This window comes from Enoplosus armatus, chromosome 13, assembly GCF_043641665.1.
Source record: "Enoplosus armatus isolate fEnoArm2 chromosome 13, fEnoArm2.hap1, whole genome shotgun sequence".
Classification (NCBI taxonomy): Eukaryota; Metazoa; Chordata; class Actinopteri; order Centrarchiformes; family Enoplosidae; genus Enoplosus; species Enoplosus armatus.
This window is the reverse complement of record NC_092192.1, coordinates 9,634,374-9,660,898: the sequence shown is the minus strand read 5'-3', so window position 1 is coordinate 9,660,898 and position 26,525 is coordinate 9,634,374. Positions and strand designations below refer to the sequence as shown.

Sequence of the window (26,525 nt, the reverse complement as noted above, 5' to 3'; positions counted from 1 at the left end):
CATGATCGGGTCGTGAGACTCCTGTGTGTCACTGTGTGCCCAGCCTTTAAAACAATGATATGAAAGTGGCCACAGATTGATATGAGTGAGTGTGGAAGTTCAGAGTTGGAAAAAAAAAAACTTAACTCAAGGTCCATTTACAAGCTGATACAGAGCTTTCACTTCATTTGTGAAACAAACTAAAACTGGTCACAGCATCGACTGGGTAAGAGGTGAAAGTCATCGACCAGGAGTCAGTTGACGGCTGGAGAGAAATCAAGCAGGACATCAACCACCTATTATCTCATGACTGAAGTTCCATAAGTCACATGATGACAACTAAGCAAACTTCATCTGTGCCAGGAGATGCAGTTTAAAGCCCCAGGAAAAGACAGTAAATAGACCTTGAGCTTCTGTCAAACATTGATAAGATAATGAAGATGATGATATTGAGATAGTAAACAGTTGGCTCAATGCTGGAACACGTCACATTAAAGCAAAATAAGACACCTATCAAATCAGTACAGTTGACAGTTTTTTAAACAATTTATCTATTCATGTAATTATATTCCTGGATGTTTTTCTCGTGGGAAAATCCCTTCAACATAAAGAAGTAGTTTATGAATAATGAAAAGAATCATAAAAATCTAACTTGTAACTCACAATTGGCCTGGGGACTGTCATGAAACAGTTTTTCACAAGCTGCTGGTCACTTGGAGAACATAATATTTTTTAGAGCTCTTTGACGTCACATGAGGACAAAAAAAGTCCCGCTGTAACAGAAGCTGTTCAGTTTGTCTCAACTTGTTCTGTACGTATAAAGGCTCCACAGCATTAAATATTAAAAACCCCTCCCTCGCCAGCTTAAAGAGAGAGAGAGTGAGCAAACTTATAAATGTCAACATGCAATAATAAACTGTTGATGTTGCATAATTTTGAGGGAAGAGACTAAACTGTTTGTGTCTGAATAGAGAAAACAAACAACAGCTGGAATTACAATCGAAAATATGTAAAAAAACAGTCGGTTTCCAGTCCTGTAACCTCATGAGACATGCAAACACACACACACACACACACACACACACCCTCCCCAGCATATATCTCTGGAGACAGTTTTAATGGGGATGAGTAGCGAGCAGGTTAAGTGACAGGCTCACAAAATCACAAAACAGGTTCTCCTGTTTGAAACTGAGCCACTACATTTATGAGTGAATCCATCATAATGGAGGCAGGTAGGGTTTCTTTGTTGTGTCAGAGACTCTAAACAACACAATGAGACCGAACCGTCCTGCTGTTGGCAGCAGCTGTGAAGAGGAACATGAGGACGTCTCCACCAGCGATCCGTCTCCGTCTTTTTGATTCACAATCCATCTCCGTCTCATCGCTGCAAGAAATCTGATATCCTCCCTCGGTGCGTTTAGCTCAGAAAAGCTAATGCAATACGATGACAGATAGAGGAGACATTTCCACAGAGGTTTGCTCATAATAAAAGGGTCCATTGAATAAAACCTGATGTGAGGAGAGAGCAAAACATGATGATTCATTCATTATTATCTGTTTTCATCAGCACAGCTTTCATCAAAAGACTAATTTACCCATCTTCCCTTCTTTCCATTTTTACTTTACATGCATTACTTTCATGTTTAATTGTCTTCCTAATAGGTCACCCAATAATTATAGAGATGTATATTTATTTGACTGCAATCTTTGTAGTCCAATGACTTTCTAACTACAGTCTTCCAAATTCTGATTCCCAATTAAGGCTTGTGTGTAAACACTTTTAGTACTGGCAGTGACTTGAACTACTAAAAGCCCTTTTAATCACGACTGTGGTCTTTTTTGTAATAGACCTGTAGTCATGAGGGGCCTTTTCCAACTGTGGTGGCTCTGTGGTTTCACACCACCCTGTAACAGCGCTATGTTTCCCCCTCTGAGCCTGTTTATGTGAAGATGTATTTACTGTAGGGGTAATGGGGACAGAGGGTTTGGGGCCCTGGTTGGGCACTTTGTTGTCTTGAAAAACCTCCATGCTATATGTCAGCTTAATGCTACATCTATAGCTTTGTGAAACATTCCTTGCAATAAGCTATAAGGACAGTAACTTTATTAATTCTAACTTGAATAAGCTTCTTTATATGTATTCTGTACACGTATGTATTATATGTATGTTTATGCCTATTTCAGTAGTCGGTACAGCATTGGTTGTTGTGTAATTTCGTAAAACGCTGCCTTGAGTACTTAGTGCCATTAAAATAACTAGAGTTGACACTTCTAATCTTGAGTTCTAATTACTTTTATAGGATGTTTAGAGTTTGGAAAATTGAGTCTCATTCATCAAAATCTGTCAAATTATACTCAAAGCAGCCAACAACAGAAAAAAGGACAAATGTTGTTTCTGCATGCCCAAACAAAATGCGTTTTGGGATGAAATGAAGACATCAAAATATTTTCCAGCTTGGCTCATTGGAAGTAATTCATTTCTTGTTTGTTAGCACTATCAAATCCACAACACATATAATTAGCTACTGGCGAGGACCATGCACGCAGAGTTAACATCTAACTTTGACATATGACCTCTCTAAAAGCTCCAACCATCACATCGACATAAAATATTAAGTGTTACAACATTAAAAGAGCCAAACCGCAGGCTTTGAAGAGTAATCCTCGTTTCCCCCAGAGGTTCCCCGCGTGAAATAGGATCGGGTTTTTAAGTCCTAATAAGTTCTTAATTTAGTGGAAACACACACGAGAGGGCACGCTCACACACACAACACTCACACACAATGTCAATAGCAACTTCCCATCATGCATGAGTTATTTCCCCACTAAATTATGGTTTGTGTGTGTGTGTGTGTGTGTGTGTGTGTGTGTGTGTGTGTGTGTGTCCTTGCTTGCTCTACACATTCTGGGGTCCGGTTTCAGGATATTTTAACTAAAGGTTATACAGACTTGTAAAGCTCACTGGAAGAAAAACACATGTGGAAGTTGTGATCATCTGAACACATTTATATAAGTTAAATGTGAATGTATTGACAAGGGCTCATGATGCTAATTCATTCCTTCCTTCGTGCTGGTTTTGGGTGTCAACAGTCAGAGTGGGCCTTTAAACCCACTGAGGTTGGTTAATTAGAGCGCGTGGAGACCAGGGGGCCTCCGTCATTAATCAAAGCAGGTCTCCGTTTAGAGACTAATAAAATCGCTTTGGTTGATTACACACTGCCAGGCAGCAGATGGGTAGGACACTTTGTCTGATGGAGAAGAAGAACAGTAGCAGTCACTATACAGTCCCACTGTATTTATCTGCTATTAAGTGCAATCAACTAAATGTTTGAAAATGAGACTCAACCTCAGTCACAAACTTTATCATCTTTTTTGGCTTCTTTAACTTTTGTTCTTAGACTTTATTCCTTTTTTAAATGTTCATTGAAGTTATTATCGCATATTCAAGGAGCAGGTGGCAGAATAAAGTGGATATAATAAATAAAGTAGAGTAACAAGAAAGAAAACACATTTTTCTTTTGTCGTACAGTGTTTTTAGCCGGAACATTTTCAAGTATTTTGGCTTGACGATTAAAATTTGTGGAAAGATACATGTTTTTCTATTTTATGTGGTCGACATTTCCATTTGCACTTCTTCAAGTTCAATAAAGCTATTTATTTATTTATTTTATCCCAAGAAGAACTGAAACAACTGAAAAAAGAATATACAAATTGCAAGGATCAATAAATACATATATTAGCACAACGTATTGCTCATGTAAAGCAACTGAGAATCTGATATTCAAAAGAATATGTACCCTGATCCAAGGTGTGGGCGGATACCAGACACTGATCCAGGATGTTATAAACTGATCACCGTATTTTCTGCCTGAAATGGCTGAATACTAATTACTTTGGTGATCCCCTAATTTTACATGTAGCACAACTAATAGGACTACGTTTCTTCATGTCATATCTCTTTGTTCAACAACTGAAATAGGTCTGATGTGCTTATTGACAGCGTACCCCCAGTTGACAAAAAAGTTGACAATTGACCAATCAGAGCTTTGTAGGCAGGAGTGAGAATGGGGACATCATTGTCCTATATAGCTAGCTACCTAGCTACATTCGAGTCACTGTGGTAACCATTAATTTCCCTAAAAGATAAATACCAGGCAATGTTTGAATAACACAATCGGTTGTTTAACAACATTCACTGCTTTTCTGAAGGTATTTTCCAGAATCCTTAAAGGCTCTGCTAAATATTTGGATGAAAAAATATTGTCAGCTGCAGGCCAAAAAATCTGTTTGGATTAGGAAGCAGAGTGAGTTGCTATGCTCAGTGAGCATGCTAACAGGCTAAATGTTTGCACATGCTAAAATGAACCTCCAATTCAAAGCACAGCTGAGCCTGAGTACACCTGCAGCAAATTACAGCTTAGACAGAAGAAAGTTCTGTAGAGCTGAGCCTGACGAGCTGAGCCTGAGATGACAAATGTTGATTTAGGTATGTGAACGTGGCCTTACCTCAGACCAAACTTTACATTGGTAGTAAGAATCCATCTCATATTCTGTCCATCCAGCAATTTAGTTTTCTTCTGTGTACTGAGTCTCACAGGGCAGCTAGATTAGCTTTAGTGTTGTTAGCTTATGAGGTCCATTTTACAGGAGACAAGGAAATCAATGCAACAGAGAACTGCTACACATTATTAACTCCCTGCTAATGTTTATTTGGGGCTGTTTTTTTTTTGTGTGTGTGTGTGTGTGTGCATAACAATCCCTGTCAGTCCTCAACGATGCCAAAGAGCCAAAGACAGGTAACAGCAAAGCAGAACATAGCTAAAGTGATAATTGCATCCGTCTCTGTGTAGTGGCAAACGTGAACACGATTTCTTTTTCCATTAATTTGCTTTCAAAGGAGATGTCTGTGTGTGTGTATGTCAGAATTTGGTTGTGAAGCACACTTGTGCATGGATGAATGAATGTTTCCAATTACAGTTACAAAGTGTGTACATGCATACACACACACACACATACACACTGCCTCCTGTTCTCCGCAGCAGACTCCAGCACGGCTGTCTGGCATTCCTCTCTATTGACAGTTGACAGCTTTAAGCCGACATGAAGTGTGGATTTCACTGCTGCCGTGTAATTGACATCCTGTTGCTTGTCAGCCTCTTTTCTTTTTCGACTGCTCCTTCGATCAGAACATTGGTGCCTCATTCTCAAACTAACAATACAGGTCATGTGATGCGGCCTGGGAAAATTATTCACTTGTTTTTTGAATGCAGAAGTTTGTCTTTATGTGTGTTTGTGTGCCTGAGAAGTGAAACCAGATCCACCTCTCAGATTGGCAGCTCGTGACATGGTCTCAACAGAAGTTTTTGATGGACAGGATGATCGTGGCCACACCAACATGGGAGCTTTCTTAGATGTTGATATGAAAATGTTAGAACAAAACAAAAGAACTTGGTTTTAAAACAAGTGCTTGTTATGTTTATTCATTAGTGTATTCTTTTGATCATGACTTGAAGTTGACTGAACTTGGAATTAAAAGGTACTCAATAAAGGTTGTGAAGTAGTATTATTTGTGTAGTAGTAGTATTTTAGGACAGTTAGAAATGTATCAATGGAGGCATATAACCTCAATAACCAACAGAAACAAGTGTATTTTACTACAATACACAATACACAAAACAGAAATGACCAACATAAAGTCAATGTTACTGAAAGTGATGATCCTTAAGAGTCCTGGATGATTTAGCGACAGCTGTGGTGGTAACAGTGAGTGGTAACAGTGAGATTAATACAACAGCAAACACTCCTTGACCAACTATTTTGTTGATAATATAACAGAGGAGAAACGGGTGGTTACAGTGCAGCCAAACAAACTCATGTTGTTTTGATAAAGAAGTCCATCAATACTTACTGCAATATTATAAAAAAATGATCTGCTGAAGAATAAATGCTAAAAATTACATGTTTTGTGTTTTAGATGCATTTTTGATGAGCAATCACTGTTAGTGCTAACATCAGTGACATTTCCTGTGACTGCTTCACAATAAAAGCCACCCAGTTGAATGCTTTTAATGTTAATAGCAGTTGTAGGAAATCGTTTGTTTGCATTAGCAGTAACTTAGTACAGTTATTACACTTACAATTTTTCCTCATTCGAATCGAGGGTCAAAGTACAGAGGGCGTTGTGTGTTGTATGCTATACAGGTTGGCAAATTGTGATTTGTGATATTGGGCTATATAAATAAAATTGACTTGACTTAACTACAGCTCTGACACAGTGTCAGAAGAGTGAACAGCAAACAAACAGGATTACAGTCATGCATGGCTTCCTGGGAATCCTTCACTCATGTAAGGGCAATTTTAGTCCAGCGCTGGAATGGCGGACTCTGCCACTTACAGTGAAAACTACTTTATAGAGAGATATTTGCAGAATGTAAATACGCTGACTGTCCATTGCTGAAAAAATACAAACCATAGATAGCATCAAAGAGGTTTGATAACTTGGTGGAGATTTGTACATTTTAATTGTACAGATAAAAGAATCAACACAGTGTCTGTATCAACAGGCTGGACTTGATAACATTGAATGTTTTGAATCATTGAAACATTCTCTGTGGGTGAAACAACTTTATGTTCTGGTATGTGTATCAATGATGTAAATGCTCAAACGTTATATTCAATAGTCAGAATGCTATATTTGAATTAACTCTGGGAATTAATTCTATTTAAATTCTTTATTATCATTATTTTTGTGACAATCACGTTAGATCCATGTAGTTAAATAATGGTTAGTTACTGTTGCGCAGCAAGGTGTCAGTTGCGAGTGCTGTATTGTCACTAATGGACACTTTGAAAATGCTTCACTGAGGACAAAAGACAGGATATAAAAAGGCCATTATGGCCGGTCAAAGGCCTTGTAATTATATGGTGTTAGTCAGCTTGGACAGATGTCAGGCCTGAATAATGAAGGGTGTTACAGTCTCACTTGCTGGCTGGTGTCATAACAGTGTCATTTCTACACACTGAAAGAAATGTTCATCTTTCTCACATACTTTTCTTACATTACAGCTAGTTACTGAGGTGTCATAATGTTTAATGGCATCATTTATCTTAATTCTCTTTATTGGTTCCGCATTAGATACAAGGCAATAATATACTGATCATTTTGACTTTTTCAATCTAATATGATTCTTTTGCAGAGAATGGTTTCAGGATCCAACACATGCGGTAAACATTATATTAACTTGCATATCTTTATAGTAGCCCATATAGTATATAGTCTTTAGTAGAGTATAGCACAGCATAGTATAAATACATCTATAGTATATATTATAGAATAGTATACCTATTGGGCAAAATGACAATATATAGTGTGAGAGAATATACATGTCAGATATTTTGCCACACTGTGTAAATTGTGACGTTTATTCTTTTGATATATATGGATTTATTAGACCTGTGTAGTTATTTCATCCATAAACAGTTTCTTCAGAAAATATATTATATCACAATATATATCAATATCATGGTGTAAAATTAAATATACAGTGATACTGTAGAGGATTTTATCCTTATCACCCACTCCTGATATGTGTACATAGTAACTAAATATCTACTGCATTTATACCACTTAAAGTACAACAGTAAATACTGTATATCATCATATCATATCATTGTTTTATACATTATTACCTTTTTGGAGATAAGAGATCTCTCATAAAGATCCCCGCGTAGAGAACAACTAACAAGTGAGAACAGCATCATAAAACACAAGAACTATAAAAGCTCCTGGTTTGGAAACAAGAGAGAGAGAGGGGAAAAAGCAGCTAATCCATGAACTAACCACTGCTGAGACGGCAGGATGAGCCTCAGGTATTTCATGCACTTCACAACTTCAAATTAAGAAGCAATTATATTCTCTCCTGGGTCATTACTAATCCTGCTGAGGTAATGGAGCCGCACCTACAGCCTTAATTGCAGGGATTACAACTGAAAAGGCACAATTTCTTTAACCAGTGCTGTCAGAAACAAAATCTTAACATGAAGAAAAGAAACTTTAATACCTCATTTGCTAACGCTGAGAAAACCTTGAAAGGAAACCATTTATAATCTTTCGTTGTACTAAATGCTTGTCTTTCTATCTTTTTCTCCCTGTCTCCCTTTTTCACTCATTTTGCCTTTTAAATGAATCAACACTACAAATGTCACATGTAATTTATGTTATAAATTGTAAGTCCCTGGAGCTGAAACACAGTGAGACAAAGATTTAAACAGAGATGAAAGGATTCATTACTTTCACCAACATTAGCACATGCATGTTTTCAACAAGACACTCGTTGTTTTATGGCCCAGCAGATAACTTGCTCCAGGGACTCTGTGCCAGATATACAACCTCTGGTGTAGAACAAAATGTCAAACCTGTGTTTGCATGCACAAAACTGAGCATTATATTGGTGCGTAGTGGTAGCTGATGGCTCCGTAGCAAATGCAGTGAGGCAGAGATTCGATATAACTTTAACAATTCCCATGGGCGAAACTGGGGAAACCTTCGGTCCTGTGCAGACACAAGCCAATGAATTTCTAATACATCACTGTGACCACTCTGTCACAACAACTTGTTAAACCAACAGAGCGAGAAGATGAGAGGGAGAACTAGAGAGAGGTGAGAGCTGAGGAGTAGGGGGGCAGAGGAACATCCCCTTCCCATTAACCAGTATTAGCCCTGACCTTGTTAAAAGAGAAACATTCCCTCTTGTCACCACGATGTCTGCAGGGGGTGGAGAGTCAACCAAACCCAATTATCAACCCTTTCTCTTGAATTATAGCCTGTCAAGTTCATGCTCTTGTGACTAGCATTTGTGTGTGATTATTTATATTTACATCCACTAAACAGAACTGTTCATAAAGATAAAGTTGTAAAACTGATCACAGAGCTGTGTTTCCTCTTGAAGTGAGCCAAACAGGCGAGGATTGAGGAACTCATGAACGAACCAAGCATCAGTAGATAAAAACTTTTAACTTGTATTGCAGAATATTGCGTCCGAGGAACAGACAAAGAAAATGTTGGCAGTGATTAGACAAAGTTCATTTCACTCCTGTCAAAACATGGGGAATGATTTGTTCATGTTTGCTCAGAATAAAACGTGTTACACTCGTGAAATTGCTACATGTGAAGTAGAGAGATAAATAATGTGTCCTGAGAAACAGAACATGGGTGGGTGTCAGTGTAATGTGGGACTTTTGGTGCCATGCATGGGTCAGCATGTTCCCGGACCTTTAAATCACCTGAGTGGTGGTGTAATTACGGCTCTCTGGGACGCCACTCAACCCTCTAATACCCAGGGGGCTCTACAGCGGCGCCACTTGTTGCGCAAGTATTCACAGAGAGGGAGCTGCAGGGAGGGAAACACTGAGAAAGGCGGGGGAAGTGGCTGAGGGAGGAGGGGAGTTTGGGATCCCCTTTGGCAAGTTCGAGGTTAATCTTCTAAACGTCGGCTGACAAAGCAATATCGCTGAGTGAGTGTGCGTGTGTGTGAAAAGGCAGGGTTGGGGACCAGGGTTGCGGGAGAGGGGTTTAGGGTGGCAAAGCAAATGAGAGGGAGAAGCACTAAAATGAGGGAGTCACTCCACTTTAGACAAGATTTAAAATTTTGTTTTTTCTTCAATCAAAACAAGTGGGTTTTTTATTTTGTTTGTAAAATCCAGAAAGTATTTGCTGTTTAAGCAGAGCCACAGGCCAGAGTTCCACACATACACAGAGATTAAATGCTGAAGGATGCTTCAGTTTAGGTAGAGGGTGGAAAAGAAAAGATGATGTTTGTTTACTTTCTCTTTTGCTTTAAGCTCAAGGATTAAGCTAACCATGTCTGGTCAGCATCTTGAACCTGCAGGCAACTGGCAGCTATGATAAACTGTACTGTGGGTCCCAGAAAAGCTTTGACTCCCAAACAGCCAAAAAAGTGAGTATTCACCCACGCTATGATACAAATTCTGAGATGTGCTTCGACTGACAGTAAATTAAAGACAGAAACAATCAGAGACGCTCATTGTCAGTCATGGCAGAGAGTTTAATTAACTCTGCTGATTTATGGGCTTGATATTTACCGATGTGATCGATATGTGCTCGCAGGCGATTGACGGGATATTTGCAAATTTAACAAAGAGGGTCGAAGCCCAGACACGACATTTGGCGCCTTCTGCAGTAAATTATCTGTTCTTCATCAGTGCGTGTGTGAGTATGGATTTGTGTCTGTGAGACTTCATATCAAAAGCATTGTGAAGGGAATAATCCTGTGATAATGGATTATATCTTAAACCATCAAAATGTTTTTTCCCTCCTTTCATAAAAGCTTCAGACTGATGCCCTAGTTTCATGATAATGAAAAGGCAGCAATCCCTTTTGTGTTGTGCATGTTTGGAAGTTTGGAAGTTCTTTACATTACAGATACAGAAGGAACTCTCATCTGGTCATTTTTAATGATGTAAAGACTTTGCTGCATCTCAAGCCCTCATGGCGCCAACATATATTTAATGTCCAAGAGAGGACCTCATAGCTGCCAGAGGAATGTCACGTTAGGTGAAAGCCCCCTATAATCGGAACAGCAAAAACTGATAATAGCTAAGCATCACTAAACATGTGTTTAACCAATGACTTTACTTATATTTTCACAGACATACCATGTAGAACACATATTATTTTGTTTAAGTGTGAAAAAATAGGCATTATTTCCAGGTGTGACTGACCATAATTCGCCAGATCATATCTGAATCTAATTATCATCTGTTTTGATGATAGTTTTGTTGCTGTTGTTTTTCCCATCTGGATGTTGGAGAATCACAATGAAAATAAGCCATAAAGTGTTATTCTGTTTCAATGTTTCTGACTCAATGATTGCAATTGTATTTTAATCATTAAATGAATTCAATCAATCAGTCTTCTTCAACATGAATTTGTGGATATAAATACACATTCCCAAGAAGGTATTTAAAGGTAAAACATGTATATATTTATATATACACAAACGTACAAACATTTTATACATATACTGATTCAACTACACACACACACACACACACACACACACACACACACAAGTCAAATTTTCATGGCTTGTGTAAAATCATCCAACATTTCAAACACAGCTCATCACTATCAGTCCATCTTTACAGGATGAGGCAGCGCATGGCTGTTTTCCATACAATTAAGATAAAGCTTCAACTGGCGCCTATCATTTTATTAAAGGTTATTTCCAGAGGTATCTTCACACTGTGAAGACTTTGAACATGCAGCCATGAAGGATGCATAGGCCAACAGGATTTTCACAGGGATGAACTGCCAATCCAGCAATTTGTGAAAGATATAAAAAGAAAACATCCAATTTAAGAGAGCAAAAGTAAAAGAAACGCTGCCACATGTAGCTAAAACCCTCCATCTGTTAAATATTAAGATTTGTGGTGTGTTTTTAACAAAAAAATGTTGAAGTAGTGTTCTAATAAAATGCAAAAAGTTGTGGTGCACAGATATAAATACATTTGTACATGGTGGCTGACGACTAATGACTGACTGAATGGCTATATTAATATGTAATATTATGCTAATCATCCAGTCACAATGCAATTAAGTTAGTAGTGTGGGTAAGGTGGAGCTCTTGTAAACACCACTGTAATTATGATAACATAGTTATGATTGTTGTCAGTGAAAACATAATTGGGGTAAGGCATGTGGAATATACAAATAACTGTTTCATAATTAGAGTGCATTGTAGTTAATTAATTAGTTATCTATGAAACTCCAATGCAGAACCTTAACATTAGCCTTTGAGTCGCTGCCAACATTTCTGATTTTTTTCAGTGATTCATATTCAACAGTATGTCTGGTGCTCATTGACAGCCTGTCTTTGTAGCTGACATTACGACTGACAATGCCATCTTCTTGTGCCAGAACGAGAAACATAAATGGCCACAATATGGCAACAAGCGTGGATGAGGTGAAGACTGTAAACTATACAGGTCAACTTAAACCTGCATTAACAGATTTTTCTTTCCGTTTTTTTGTTTTATTTGTGTATTGCATTTCATTTCTCATTTACCATAAATATGTAATTTTGCTCTTGTTTTGTGACTTGAAGTTATAGTGAGTACAGTACTCAAACCCATTTACTGTAAATACTGTAATGGAACTAATAGACTGCCTTCATATTTGTTATTGTTGTGTAGTGTTGATTGTTTTGGGTCTGCAAACATATCCACTGACTTCCATTTGCAAATTTCTGTTGAAGACCACCCTAAAGGGCAACTGTGAATATTTACGTTTAACTTTTAAAGCATCACAAAGTGTTCACGCATAATCACCAGTAATATCTTCTTGTTTTCATGGCGACACACTGCTGCAGATATTTTTAGAAGTGGGTCTTTTACCATATGCTCACGCCCTGACGCTCATCCGTGCATGACAGCTCACTGGCCCACACAAACACACATATAGTATGTGCATGGACGCATTCATTTATTAATTCTTCTGCTTCATTTACTTTTTTCATGTATTTCACCTCTCACTTGCCTCACATTTGACAGGGCTCCCGGTAGTTTGTTGAGGTAATTACCTGTAGACATGGCGGAGAACAAAGCAAATCAGGGAGGGTCCCTAAATACACTGTCTAGACTTGGTGTCTCGCTCCCTCTCTCTGTGTCCCTCCATTTATTATTTGACCTGTTGCCTGACCTGACAAGGAGTCAACCTTTAACTTGAAAGAGGACAGACGACACCAATTGTCTTGAGATCATTACTTGTCATTTATCCTTTAATTAGCATGATAAAATCGGCCTGTTTTCAGCATTGTTAGTTACTTTTTTTCTCTTCTTTATCAACACATTTCAGCACCTCCGTTGTTAAAGCGTAACATATCTAAGGGCTTCTTGCTCTGAGACAAACAACAAGGCAGTGCAGTAAAGAGACAGTTAGTCTGACCCGCTGTAATGGCCTTCCTTTGAAGTGGTGAAGATAGTGCTTGTAATCAGCTTAATTGATTGTAACGGGGCACCAGCACCAGAGAGCAAGATAGAGACAGAGCGCTGTGGGGAGGTTTTAGAGAATGTTTGGGTGTTTGCGTGGAGTAGTAATTCACCATAATGACAGCCATTACTCCAAAGACAAACAATGTCACTCACTTCTCCCAACTCTGGGTCAAGCTGGCAGATGTAGTCATTGTGCTAGAACACAGCCACAGGGGAAATTACAGGCAAATAGGGTTTAAGTGCTACTCAAGTACTATTGAATCAGGAGTAATTGCCTTTCAATTAGGTAAGGAATAAACTGAAGTGCAACACAAACACCAAATGTAATAAAGTGCAATTAACAACACATGATGCTCTTCTTATCTTAATCAAGTGTTGATTTTGACCATCAAAATCTAGGAGCTGATGTTAGATTGTGTGAACACAAATGTCACATTTACTGTATAAAACTGCATGATCAGTATATTTGTCCGTCAGTGTATCCCCACATCTCTCTCTCTCTCTCTGAGGTTGCCTTACTTGCTCTCTCCTCGCTCTTGTCTCGTCATCTGGACTTGATCACTCCATTTCCTGGCTAGTATTACAGCCAACAGTTATCTACAGATCAGCAGACAACCCAACTTAAAAGGCTCGGAGGGGGCACCGAGGTAGGAGCAGAGAGAGAGCGAGAGAGAGAAAATCATATCATAATATTGAAATTATTATCTTAGTGACGTTGCAACAGCAGTGGCTGTTAAACACACAACACTGATGCGTCATCACCTTTTTAAGTTGATGCAGTGAACTTGTTGGCAAACAGTCGCTTATCTTCACATCCAGCAGATATAGAGTTAATTAATATTGCATTCGCTCTGTTTTCGGTCTCCACAAACTCCTGGGGAAATATTGTGATTGACAGGTATTATACTGTGGTTTTTTTGAGCTTTTTTGCTGGAAACAGCTGCCTTCTACGTCTGGAAACAACACTGATGAGAGCAGTAGGAGTGAATCAAAACTGAAAACCAAAAACATCAAGTTAAAAGACGCTTGGGATAATTCTCTGTGGGTTTGTCACTATAAGGAACCCCTTTTTACATGAACATAGTCATTTGATGCATTGTTAATACAAAAATAGTAATACTAGCAGCTTTAAATTAATTATCCAAATTGTCTTTTGTATTCGAATTTGCAAAACTACTTCCTGGTTCAACTTAGCTTGCACACGCAAATGTAAGCGTAGTCACTTTCATTTTCACTTCCACATAATCTGTCTGATCATGCCATTGTTGTGTTCTCTCTTGAACTCCATTCTAGCAATGTCCAAAGTCTTGATCTCAGCTTTACCAACATCGTACCAGTGGATTTTTATAGATTACACAGGTCAATATCACCCTGAGTCGATTTTATGTCAGATCATTACCCTCACAAAATAATTGTTTCCAACACAGCCTTCCACAGCAGCAACCTGGAACATGTTATGCCACCTCGTTAATACCCATTATGAAATTAGATAATGGCTGTCTATAGGTGATGACACACAAGGTTGGAGCTAGTTGTAGCGATTCTGGGTGGAACCATGAAATAAATTGTGTGATATAACTTTGCATGAAAGAAAACATTGCTCATTGCAGCAGTGAGCATATTCCATGCAGTTTAAATATTATATATATACAATGAAAGTAAATAATGTAGATATGGATATGTGATAGTAGAAAAAGAACTTACTAGTTAATAAAAACAAAACCACATATAAAGAATATAACATGGTGGGAGGTGTTTTCTAAGATGGATTTATGAAAGCATATGTCAAAGACATTAAAGTGTCACATTTGAGACAACATTTTTGACAAGAATTCAGCCACAGTATTATTTCTAAATTGCTAAAATAAGCTTAATATGCTGTTACATTTTTAGTCTGTAGGGGGCAAGGCAAGGATGTTCACTCTACCCACTGTTATTCACACTTGCTGTTAAGCTGCTGTCTCTGCTTTTCTCTCCTTGTCATGTGTTACGGCTGTAAGGTGAGGCAGATAAATTGGACAAGCATTTTGGTAATTGCCATTCTGCCAGCATCAGTCTGGCAGCAAGCCCCTGTTGCTCCATTTCAAAGGGCACATGCAGAGGTTTATAACCTTTGACCCTGCAGGCGTAGAAAGGGTCACCACAAAGGACTCCAGAGGCAGTTCTCACTCTGCAGGGTCAGAGCAAAGATCAGGGTGGTTGTGTGGTTGGGTGCTCTGGACTCTCTATCACATTTTAGCGCTGCCCTCCGTGGTCCCACTGAGTCTGGCGTCTCTCGCTCATTAAACAGCAGTGAGTCTGAGTCTAGTCTGCTGCAGCGCACGCACACACACTCACACACACACACTCTCACACACACACACACACACACACACAGACACACACACACACACACACACACACACACAGTCAGACAGGAAAGATTTCATTAATGAAGGGAATCCTGGTCCACTGTGGTGTTGGATCATATGTTTCTTTGCACCTCATTTCATGTCTCTGCGGTCCTTTCAGTCAGGAGTCACGTCTGTGTATCACCGCGCCTCCCAGTGATTCCAATAATCAGCTGCTCAGTTTGCCAGACCCCCCAGAGGATATTCAGCCATCTACTCAGCCAGCCAATGGGCCACCGCACACAGTAAACCCACAAGACAACTAACCAATGAGTCAGCCAGTCCCCTTTCCCAACGTCTGACCTTCAAAAACGATTACGACCAGCTTTGATGTTCGCTTTTCCTTGTTTTGGCGGAGCGGGCTGATTTGTTTATTCTGTTAAGTGCTTTGTTCTTTATGACTCTATAAAAGAAGCTCACGGATGGCAGAACTGCACATACTGATTTTACCTCAAGGTAGTTAAACGCAAAACACATACAGACTGAAACTTGAATCTCGGTAAAGATGAGTGGACTTTTAATGTTATACTGTAAGTCTCACAAGTTTGACGGCATATATCAAAGAAGAGGATGATGGACTACTGTTATGTGATAGAGCTGTTTTTAAAAGTTCATAATAAGTCATAATAATTATTATTATTATTCTTTAAAGCAGCATTAATCAAAGGTTTATCAATCATTTTTATTCTTAAAATAACATTTTAAATAATCATATAAGACACCTAACTCACCATGTAAACTGTACAGTAATGAGGTCCTGAAAATTCAAACTGTGCATGTCAGGTTGGTGGTATACAATCAAAGTTTTAGGGTTTTAAGCAACAAGCTATAACATAAACCAAAGGGTCAAAACGCGTTTCACATGGTTCTGGGTATAAATGAAACATTAATACTGAGCATACTTTTCAGGGACATTCAAAAAAAAACCTCTCCTTATTGTTGTTGCACAGATAAACTATATTTGTCTTGCTTCTGTTCCTGTGTGTAAGCACATTTCACTCTCATATAACCAGAAGGGTGCGTGTAACGCAGCCATAATAGCTGGGAAAGTTGTGGCTTTTTCTACCATGAAATGCTATTTGCTGTAATGAGACAAAAATTTCTTTTAAAGGAGATTTGTTTTTGTGGTTTAAGTTGTTTGTTGTGTGGAAGGTGGATTTCCCCAATCTCTGGAAAACTTCCCAGAATACTGTGCATGTTCACACGATCACATGCAACACACACACACACACACACAAACACACACACACACACACACACAAATACATGCACACTTGCCCTTCCAGCACCACTTTAAAACAATTATACCATTTCAGTGCCTCTCCATAATAACAAGCCTCTTGGTGATTTACACGATGGCCTTGCTATAAATCCTACCTGTCAGAACTGATTAAGATATAGTGTGTCAAAGGGAATCTACATGGTTTTGCAAGGAACAGATGGCCCCTGGCTAGTCCCTCACTCTGTGCAGAGGCTGAGAGTTTGACACGGAAACTGAAGTCATGAGGCCCGTGATGCACACTGAGTCATAGAAGTCTGATGATGCTCCTAGTCCCTGATCCTGACAGCACTCCATGCTTCACTTACAAAAGCCTGAATGCAAAGTCAGCTGAAAACGGTTTTACTTGCCAGTCCTCTGTGTAGTCAAGATGCAGTGTCCTTTAATAACAATCTACAATACAGCACTATTTTTGAAAAGAGCACACAATCGTCTACTCCTGCAAGATGTAGAATATTTTTTAAATCCGGATAGGTTCCTGTGATGCTGCTTGATAACTCTTCTAATTTATACTGTACTTGTACTCTGCAGTCCTCTAGTTATGATGCACTACTGTTGGCAGTAACGTGTTAAAATTACACACAGTAGAGCTCATGATATAACCTGTGTAGGGAAGGAATCCATACCTATTCGCACAATTTTATTGGGTACAAGGAAGGTTAAGAGGTCGCTGAGTTTGAATGCGCCCAACTTTCCAAAACCCTTCAAGGTGTAATATTTTCATTATGAATTGAAAGGAAGACCTGATAATGATGGGTTACGGTGTGTTGAAGCTGTGAACCTACATTGGTGGATAAGTACATAGGCTACACAGTGTTCAAAACTTAATCAAAGAGCAGAGAACGCTTCCAAAAATATAATTGCAGTTGGCGAATACCCAAGCAATTATCACCTCCAGAGGAACAGTTTATGGAACTGATACAATAATTTTGGCATGAAGCAAATTTCTCTACATGTTTGTGTGTCAACACATTGCTGTGTGTTGTGTGAAATCTGTTTTATGAAAGGTGACATGTGTGTGCTGTGGCTCCTATGCCATGTGTTATCAATCATTTCGGCTGTGTGATGTTGTTTTTGGAAGTGTATTATTTCATTTCATGCCTAAAACTCCACCAGTAGAAGTATGCAGTATGGGCTCTTTAATGGGTGTACAGTGTGTTCTTTGACATATTTTACAAATATTTGCTTCTGAGTACATACAGTATATGCAACTTAATTTAACCACACTACAAACTACACCCTCCAAAATCTCTTATGGTTGGCAAACCTCCGTCATATCACATTATATATTATCATATTGCCCGAATACAAGTTGTAAACATACATGTTTATATGGACGTGTATGTATCTGTGTGTATGTATGTGTGTGCTAATGTCCTCCATTCAACCTCCAGTGTTGTGTCGTAGCGACTTATACTCCATTTCCAGTTTTCTCAGGAGGCCTCCCCTGCAGGCTCACGGTCATCAGCTGACTATCCTGTAACATAGCCTAGAGCTGAGTCAAGCAACAGATTGCCTCCTTCTCTTGTCATTAGCAAAGTGGGCATCAATCTTTCACATTACAGGAGGCCTCATTCTCTGGCTTCTGAATAGATCTGTCTCCAGTGTTACCAGCTAATTGGCCCTGGCGCCATTGTAGCATTCAAGGTAGTCATTTAGGTGCATTACAGGCGGAGGTTCAGAGGGCTTGGGAAGCTCAAACGCAGAGGGAGCGAGAGGGGTGGGGTGGGTGACAGTACTAACATCATTTGGATCCGTGTGAAAACATTGTGATTACATTGAGTGCAAATGTGTGTGTGTGTGTGTCATTTAGTTATTTACAACATGTCCCACTGGTTTGACAAGTTTACTTCTCTTACTGAGAAGAATGTGACTTAATCGTATGTACAGTACTACACAGCATGTTTTTGTACAGCATGTCCATGGACTGAGGTGTAATTTAATGTAGTTGTTTATCAAATCAAACAAGTGAAATTGTGTCATGAAGATATATAATTGTGTTGTGTTATCATTTTACAAAGTTAGAGTTAAGTTAAAGCTAAAGTTTTCAAACAAAGTGTAACTTAAAATGAGTTGCTAGCGTTACATCAACAGCCTCTTTGCTGCTAGGAGTGGCGCTAGCATTAGCTTGCTACTCCCTGCCTGCACGTAGTACTGGTTGGGTAGGAGTTGACTTGACAGCTCTGTTGGGTCATCATCTGACTCTTGTGCCCTTTTGGAGCCAGGCCAACATTATTGTAAGGTTAATGTAACATTACTCAGACTAGCTGCCAACCGAGAAAAGCAGACAGGCGAGAACGGGAACAGGTGAGTGTCACGTAGTGCCGGGCCCTACAGTGGTGGCTAGTTTCCAAAATGACTTCCTGGTCAGAAGAGAAGTGAAAAAAGACGCGCAGTTTCATCAGAATACCGGTAAATTGACTGCCTTGGTTGTCCTGGTGGCCTAGAGGTATATGACGCTAACCATGTCAAGTAATTTTATTTCATTTTACAGATTTTTACATTCTTCACAACATATCAAACCTGCTCTTCTTAGACACTTGTTTCAGAAAAGCCATATAATCACAACATCCCTGGTTCAAGTCCTTCTCTCTCTCCCCTCATTTCCTGTCACATTTCTAGTGTTGACTATTCAGGCAAAAAGTGGCCAATTTATACTTTAAAAAGAATGAAAACCTACACAGTAATGAGCCAGCTGCTAGGTTTGTCTTCGTCTTGACAGCTTTCAGGTCTTAAACTAAGGAAGAGCTGAGAATTAGACATTAAGTAGCAAACTTCAAGAGGATCTGCCAACTGATACTGTATATGATCACATACATTTGCACATTGTAACAGTACTGCAAATCTCTGTGATGTAACCCGTCAAATTTTACATTCTAACATCTTACTTCCCCAACTTTGTACCCAGTAAGTATCAGTACAGAGAGTCAAATTTACTGGCATGATGGTGTGAATGAGTGTTTTAATGGGAATGTAAATAGTGTATGAGTGCAGCACAGCCCGCTGATTATCCCAACCAGAAATTCCTCCACTTCAAAGCTTCTGCTGTAATTACAATGCTCTGAGGTGTGCCCGACCCACACAACCAGAGGCTTCTCCAGCTTCTCTGACACACACACACACACACACACACACACACACACACACACATGCTGTACAGACATCCACACAGTACACACACACACACACAAACATGCTCAGACAAATTGCTTTCGCTATTATCAGGCTTAAATGATATTATGGAAAAAAGGAAGTGGGATGTGTGGGTAATTTTGCTACACCCAGGAGAGCACCCCTCTCATTTCTACCCCTCCTCCTCCTTCCTTCCTTCCTTTATTCCTCCTTCTTCTTCTTCTTCTTCTCTGGCAAAATTCCCTTTGGATCCATGGTCACACAAAGCTGTGGTCACATTATTTGCATGTCTAAAATATCAGTATTTTATTTTCCCAGTTACTCAGTTCCCATGCGTTCACACGTTGCAGTGCAGTTTGGTATTACTTCAGTTGGGCCTGACATTGTATTATACATTGTCAGTACAGGCTGTAGCTTGTATTGGTGGCAGGTGGGTTACGTTTTTAAGACAATTAAATGAGTGCCAGCCCGTGCCAGTTTCTGTGATTAGAATATCTGAGATTGTCAGCTTTCCTCTCACAACGGGGTTGAAAGGTAGACTGGCACACATGCCAAGAAGGATTTCTTTATGCCCTTCCCCATTAGACCTAACTCTGATGAGCACACTGCCTCTTTTTTTTCACCACTTAAGAAGATTTCTCGCCATATAGATGGACCTGTAGCTGGATTTAAAAATAATCTCAAGAAAGAAAGAAAGGGTGGACAGATAGAGGGAGCAGAGTAAAGTGAGGATGAAGAATGAATGGATGTAAGGAAGGAAGGAAGGACAGAGAGTCAGGAGGAAGATAAACATGAGAGAAGGACAGAAATAAAGAATTTGAGGCAAGAGACAAAGTAAAAAAGGAAAGTCATGTGGAGGTAAAGATGCAAAGAAAGAAAAAAGGGAGGAATAAAATAACAGATAAAAATACATCACTAAACTAAATATAGCAAGCATAAAAGAAGACGACAAGAAGGAGGACATGAAGGAGGAAGGGAGGAAACATGCCACTGACTCTCAGCCAAGAACGAGTTCTGTGAATAATGACTGACAAGTTGCCTGCAGGGCGTGCGGGCACAGCCAAGAGAGAGAGAGAGAGAGAGAGAGAGAGAGAGAGAGAGAGAGAGAGAGAGGTGGAGGGGGTGGAGGAGAATGGAGGTGGGGATCCTGAGCAGAGCTGCAAAAAAAAAAAAAAAAACGGCAACAGTTTCTCCCCTGAGGAGTCAGTCCTTTCATCTGGCCGCTCACTGGCGCCTTCACAAACCTCTGATTGTCTGTGAAATAACCCCACTTTAATAAGGCAGCAGTGGCAGCCTCCTGGGAACTGAGCTCTGCTCCACAGTCTGACATAGACAAGCTACACTCAGGCCTGCTGGCTACACGTAAAGATGCATAAAGAAATGGAGTATTTACTGCATATAAATCTATCCTGGGGGATGCTGGAAAATATACGCAGTGTGTCCTTTTTAAAGAGAGGCTACATTGAATAGCAAAAAACTAGTTCTCAAGTGAGACTTTTCCTTTTGCCATGAGTGAGTTTTAAGGAAAAATAAATCTGAAAAGCAACTTAATCTTGTGGGAGAGGGAGGCCGTAATAGTTCACACTACTGTAGGCTGCGTATGAAAGACACATACTCACACAAACATATACTCTCATCGCTTCCACCACTTAGACATTAGCAGATTATGAGTGTGGATCAGGCCTTGTGATGTGAAACAGCAATTAATTATCATTCAGCGACAGAACTCTTCCTATTAGCAATGGCCTGGGTGATAAATATGAGCAATTAGGCAGATAGATAAGAAAGTACTTAAATAAGCATGACCATGGGAAAAAAATCTTAATTCAAGTGAAACATCCTTTCAGTTTAATGATATTTCAACTATCATCAAAGGACCGTTTCTTCAGATAAACTGCTGGAACAAGTGTAAAGTTCTCCATCAGGAGTCGGATACTTTCATCTGACATATCGTGAAATTGTCCATGGAAAAATCACAATGAGTTACTTCATGAGGAACACACTGAGTTGCTTCATGTCTAATGTGCACAGAGAGTGGGATTGAATCATAGGACAAGAAGATGAATGAGTCGGCTATACGGGCATGTGGATGTCTTAGTTTGTGTCCAGTCGCGCCTTCAGACACCAGCTGGAGAGAGCCAAGGATTTTAAAAGCTAAATGTATAATTTAGTGAAGTAATTTCCTCTGTAATTTGAGTGTAACAGTCTTCTTTAAATGCCGGACTGACAAAGCACACAACAGTATTGTGAGTTACAATGGAAAGTCCCAATAAAGGGAACAGCAAACAAATCAGAGAGAGAGAGATAAAGAAGAAAAGGGATCAGTGTTTCATTCCGGGTATAATTCTCCATAATTATCCGCATGGGGCCCATGTTTACACATGCAGTCTCATGAGGTTAGAGTTAGAGCTAATCCATTACTGAAGCTTAACATGTGATAATTAAGTGATTATTTTTTGCAGGGTATTTTCCTTAAATTACTTATTCAAAGAAGCATGAGGGCAACCTGTTTTGTCAGGTATTTAAATAAATCTTGATTTTTCACTGAACAAAATTAAGCTACAGACCTGTAAAGGTTTATTTGACACCTATCTGGAAATGTTTTTCTTTATCATGATACAAAAACTGAACAGCTGTTATAATATTACAGCCAGGACTAGTGAAACTTCTGGTCAAAATACTCCTACTTATATAGTTTTCTCCACAGGCCTTTTTCACAGCCGATATTTTGACTTGCCATGGTAGGAAAAGCACAGGTGTTACTAACAACATTAACTATGGCTCTGCTCTATTCAAGTGTCCCAGTAAGCAAGTATGTATAATACCAGGACCAGCCAAATGGATTTCAACCATCATTCATTTTATTATGCACACCTGTGCTTTTCCTACTGTGATATGTTAAAATGTATTCTGTGAAAAAAAGGCCTATTGGTCTAGTTTGAAATGAATTAAATAATGATAGAATAAAACTTTTATTGAACCACCTCAGTGACCCTTGAGGACTTTTGCTGCTTTCAAATAGCCTATTCCATGTAACTTAACCTTAAACTTAACCTTGAAGTTGACTATTGAAGTGGTTTGGTCACCTATGAATAGTAATAAAAATAAATAATAATAATAATGTACTGCGCTGCACTCCTCAAAACAAAACAAGCGCCTTCGTTTCCGACTGTCCCTGAAGGCAGCATCGGCCCACTCGTCCACATTTTGGGCGGCAGTGATTGGTCAAAGTTGAGCCGTGTCAACGTGATGCGTCTACATACTCCCACATACTACTTGACAGCTTCAGTACATCGCGCTTGCCGGAGCGGCTCTCACCTGGCTGCACTTTGACTGTTCCCCTCGGAGTTCACTTGTTTTTTTCCCGGATGAGACCCGGAGGAGAGATGGCTTCTCGGGAGACTTTTAACGACTTGGGGTGCAGTTCGTCCGAGGAGGACAGTAACCGCGCGGACTTGGCAGAAGGGGCCGCGGAGGAGAAGACATCTCCGGTGGTGCGTCGGCATCATCCGTTCAGCGTGGAGGCGCTCATGTCCGGTAGGAAGACGGAGAGTCGCAGCGGAGAGTCCACCGGCTGTAAAGCGGAGGGGGGTTCGGTGGCGGTGTCCCCTATAGGTTTAAACTCTCTGTATCTGTGTCGAGAGACGTGCGGTCTTCCCGGGGGAAGCCGAAAGAGCTTAACGGCTGCGCCATCGTCGCCGGTGAAATCCGAGGCATCAGAGTCAGAGGACTGCGCACCCTGGATCACCAGCAGCGCGTTTTCCACACAGCCTCGTAAGTCTCTCCTACACGGTGAAGCATTTTGAAACTTCTGTTTGTATAGACCTTTAAGTGTTACCCTGCAGCCTACAATAGGAAAGTTACCTGTAAGTTAACAAGCAGCCTGCATTTTAGATGACAAACTTTTCGTTTTTTCTCAGCAAGATTTGCAGTTTACTGCCAGGCCCATATGGTTACATACAAGCTGTGCTGCGAGGATGTCAGCTGTTGGTTAGAGTTGTTGTTTAAAGAAAGGCATGAAGTAAATAAAGCCAGGCGTGAATCAATTACTCTAAATCACTCAGGTATCCTGTATATTGGGGGTTCTTGTATGAGGGAGTAGGACTACTTCAAACACATCACAATATGTGTTCATAAAATGTAGCCTATAAGATAAGTGTGTCCTGATATCCAACTTTCATCTTTTAAGTTACATTCATTCCAAGTATAGCCAACTGAGCAGTATAAGTAGGACACTCAAAATCCACAATAAATCAACAGTTCAATTCTGTGAAAGTCAAATGAATGAATCTCATCCTCATTCTTTAATCTGTTGTTCATCGTCTATTGTTTCTTCTGCCAGGTCATGTCAGTCCTTCCTGTCCATTGAGGAAACACAAGACCAACCGAAAGCCCCGGACTCCTTTCACCACGTCTCAGCTCCTGGCCCTGGAGAGGAAGTTCAGGCAGAAGCAGTACCTGTCCATCGCTGAGCGGGCCGAGTTCTCCTCGTCCTTGACTCTGACAGAGACCCAGGTGAAGATCTGGTTCCAGAATCGCAGGGCAAAAGCCAAGAGGCTCCAGGAGGCAGAGCTGGAGAAACTCAAGATGGCGGCAGACGCCAAGACGGCAGCGGTGGCGGCTGCTGCCGCAGGAGGTTTGCACCCTGGCTTTACGTTACCACTGTCGCTGGGCGCCATGTCACTGTACGGACAGTCGTACTCTGCCTATCACCACCACCACAGACCCATACTGCCCATTTCACCTTTAGGACTGTACGCTGCTCCTCTGGGCTACAGCATGTACCACTTATCATAAAAATGGAAATATCGGTGACTTTGGTGAAATGTGTTTCCACACGTTTCCAAGGATTCCCCAAAAATGGACACAGAGGACGTGTGGCTAACATTTTAAAAATCAATGTTTATAATGTACCTACTGCACAAGGAGTGTTTGAACCAACTTTGCGAGCACTTCAAGTCAAATTTAAAAATCTTTTTTTCCCACAGCGAGGATGAAAAACACTACTTAGATGTCCTCTCGGCCCTTTGGACTGCCTGTTTACATGACTTGTCTGTATGAGGAGGGGCGTTACTGTCCAGCTGTTTATACTCTTCACTTGTTTACTTTTGCAATAATTGAGCTGGGCGAGGACTTGCACTGGGCACAATAATACAAAGTACGACTTTTCACTTAAGCCTTTCTCTTCATGCGATACAGTGCCTTGTGCTGGGCCTTAATATCAAGACACTTTGTACACTTGTATGGATGATGAGTGTTTCAGCAACTCAGGCCAAATAAAACATATCACTGAAGCATTCTTTTAATTTCAACTCTACAAAAGTGTCTTGCCTTGAAAAAACTGTTCTCCTTTTCGATTTTGAAACAGGCAAATTCAGGTTTGTGTGCTTTCCAAGACAAACTATTCATCACAATGAAAACTTTACACAATTTTGATTTGAACTTTTTTCATCTTTTATCTCTCGTCGCAATAAAAACGTACACCAATTAGTGCATACACATATAGATGATATGGACATACAAACAAATACAACAGGTGATACTGATTTACAAAACACAAGGCCAATAAATTGAAAATAAAGAAGAAAAGGAGAAGACGAAAGCGCGAGGGAGAGAAGAAATAATAAATGGAGGGCGTGATCTGAATAAAAAATAATTTCATCGTTTCTTCACCACGCATTTATAGAGCATTGACATATTTATTCTCTTTGAAATATAATTATGCTGGAAATGTATGAATGTCACATGTTGTGTATTTATGATCGGTTGTGAGAATATGGTACTAAAGTTCTGACCAAAGTGTATTTATATTGTTCTTCCTGAACGTCCCTTTGAAAGGGCCTACATATGCTATGCAGTTTATATATATATATATATATTTTTTTTTTTTTTCCATCAATGTTTCATCATTCAAAAGAACAAAAACTTAAAGCCTTTCAGACTGTTTCCTTTAAATAAATGACGTACAATTTTATGTGTAAAAAAAATAAAAAAAATAAAAGTAGCAATATGTTAACATGTGCAGCTATGTTCACTTAAGATCATATTTGAAGTAATTTAGCAGCTGTTACGCATTCTTTTACTGCTGTTCTTTTACTGCTGTTCTTTGTGCGTGTGTGTGTGTGCCAACGTGCGTGTTTGTGTGGTTTAATCCCGTGTCTGCTTCCCATCAGACAGTGGTCAGTTCAAGGCAATGTTTGACAAACCATAAATGATAACCATAAATTATCCAACTTCACAGATAGTTCCCGTTATTACTGAGCTGTCATTTACCACACTGGTCAAACTTTCGTCTTTTTTTTTTTTTTTTTGGAGATACACTTTTATAATGATGTTTTGCTTGTACAGAAATACAGTGTGTTGTTTCTCTGGCAATCATTATCTCTGTATTTATGAGCATTACTGAGTGATTCAAGTTTCACAACAGTAGCGTGAGAACTGACAACAGCATTTATCTCCAGGGATAATTGTTTACCTTTTGTCAAATCTTTATATGACTAAATGTCACCAGCAGCTAGCTGTAACCTTCACTGTTTATTTAACTGGAAATAACCCATAAGACTTGTTGTGGCAGAGGCCTTGATTGGCAAAATGTTCATATATTTAACATTAACTTGCTTTCACACTAACAACTTCGCTTGTGAGGAGAAGTTCATTCATTTGTTTCTGCTCTTATCCTCATCAGCATCATGGTCTTCCTGCCTCATTAAACTTAATATTAATGACCACTGTTG

The 26,525-nt window shown here is 39.6% G+C and overlaps 1 protein-coding gene across 1 annotated transcript; it reads left to right on the top strand.

Moving 5' to 3' along the window:
- Positions 1 to 23,107: 23,107 nt before the first annotated feature.
- Positions 23,108 to 26,131, top strand: msx2b (muscle segment homeobox 2b). The gene is made up of 2 exons (XM_070917178.1): positions 23,108 to 23,565; positions 24,134 to 26,131. Exons 1-2 carry the CDS (start codon positions 23,160 to 23,162, stop codon positions 24,586 to 24,588), a joined length of 861 nt encoding a protein of 286 aa, XP_070773279.1. The 5' UTR covers positions 23,108 to 23,159; the 3' UTR covers positions 24,589 to 26,131.
- The last annotated feature ends 394 nt before the right edge of the window (positions 26,132 to 26,525 follow it).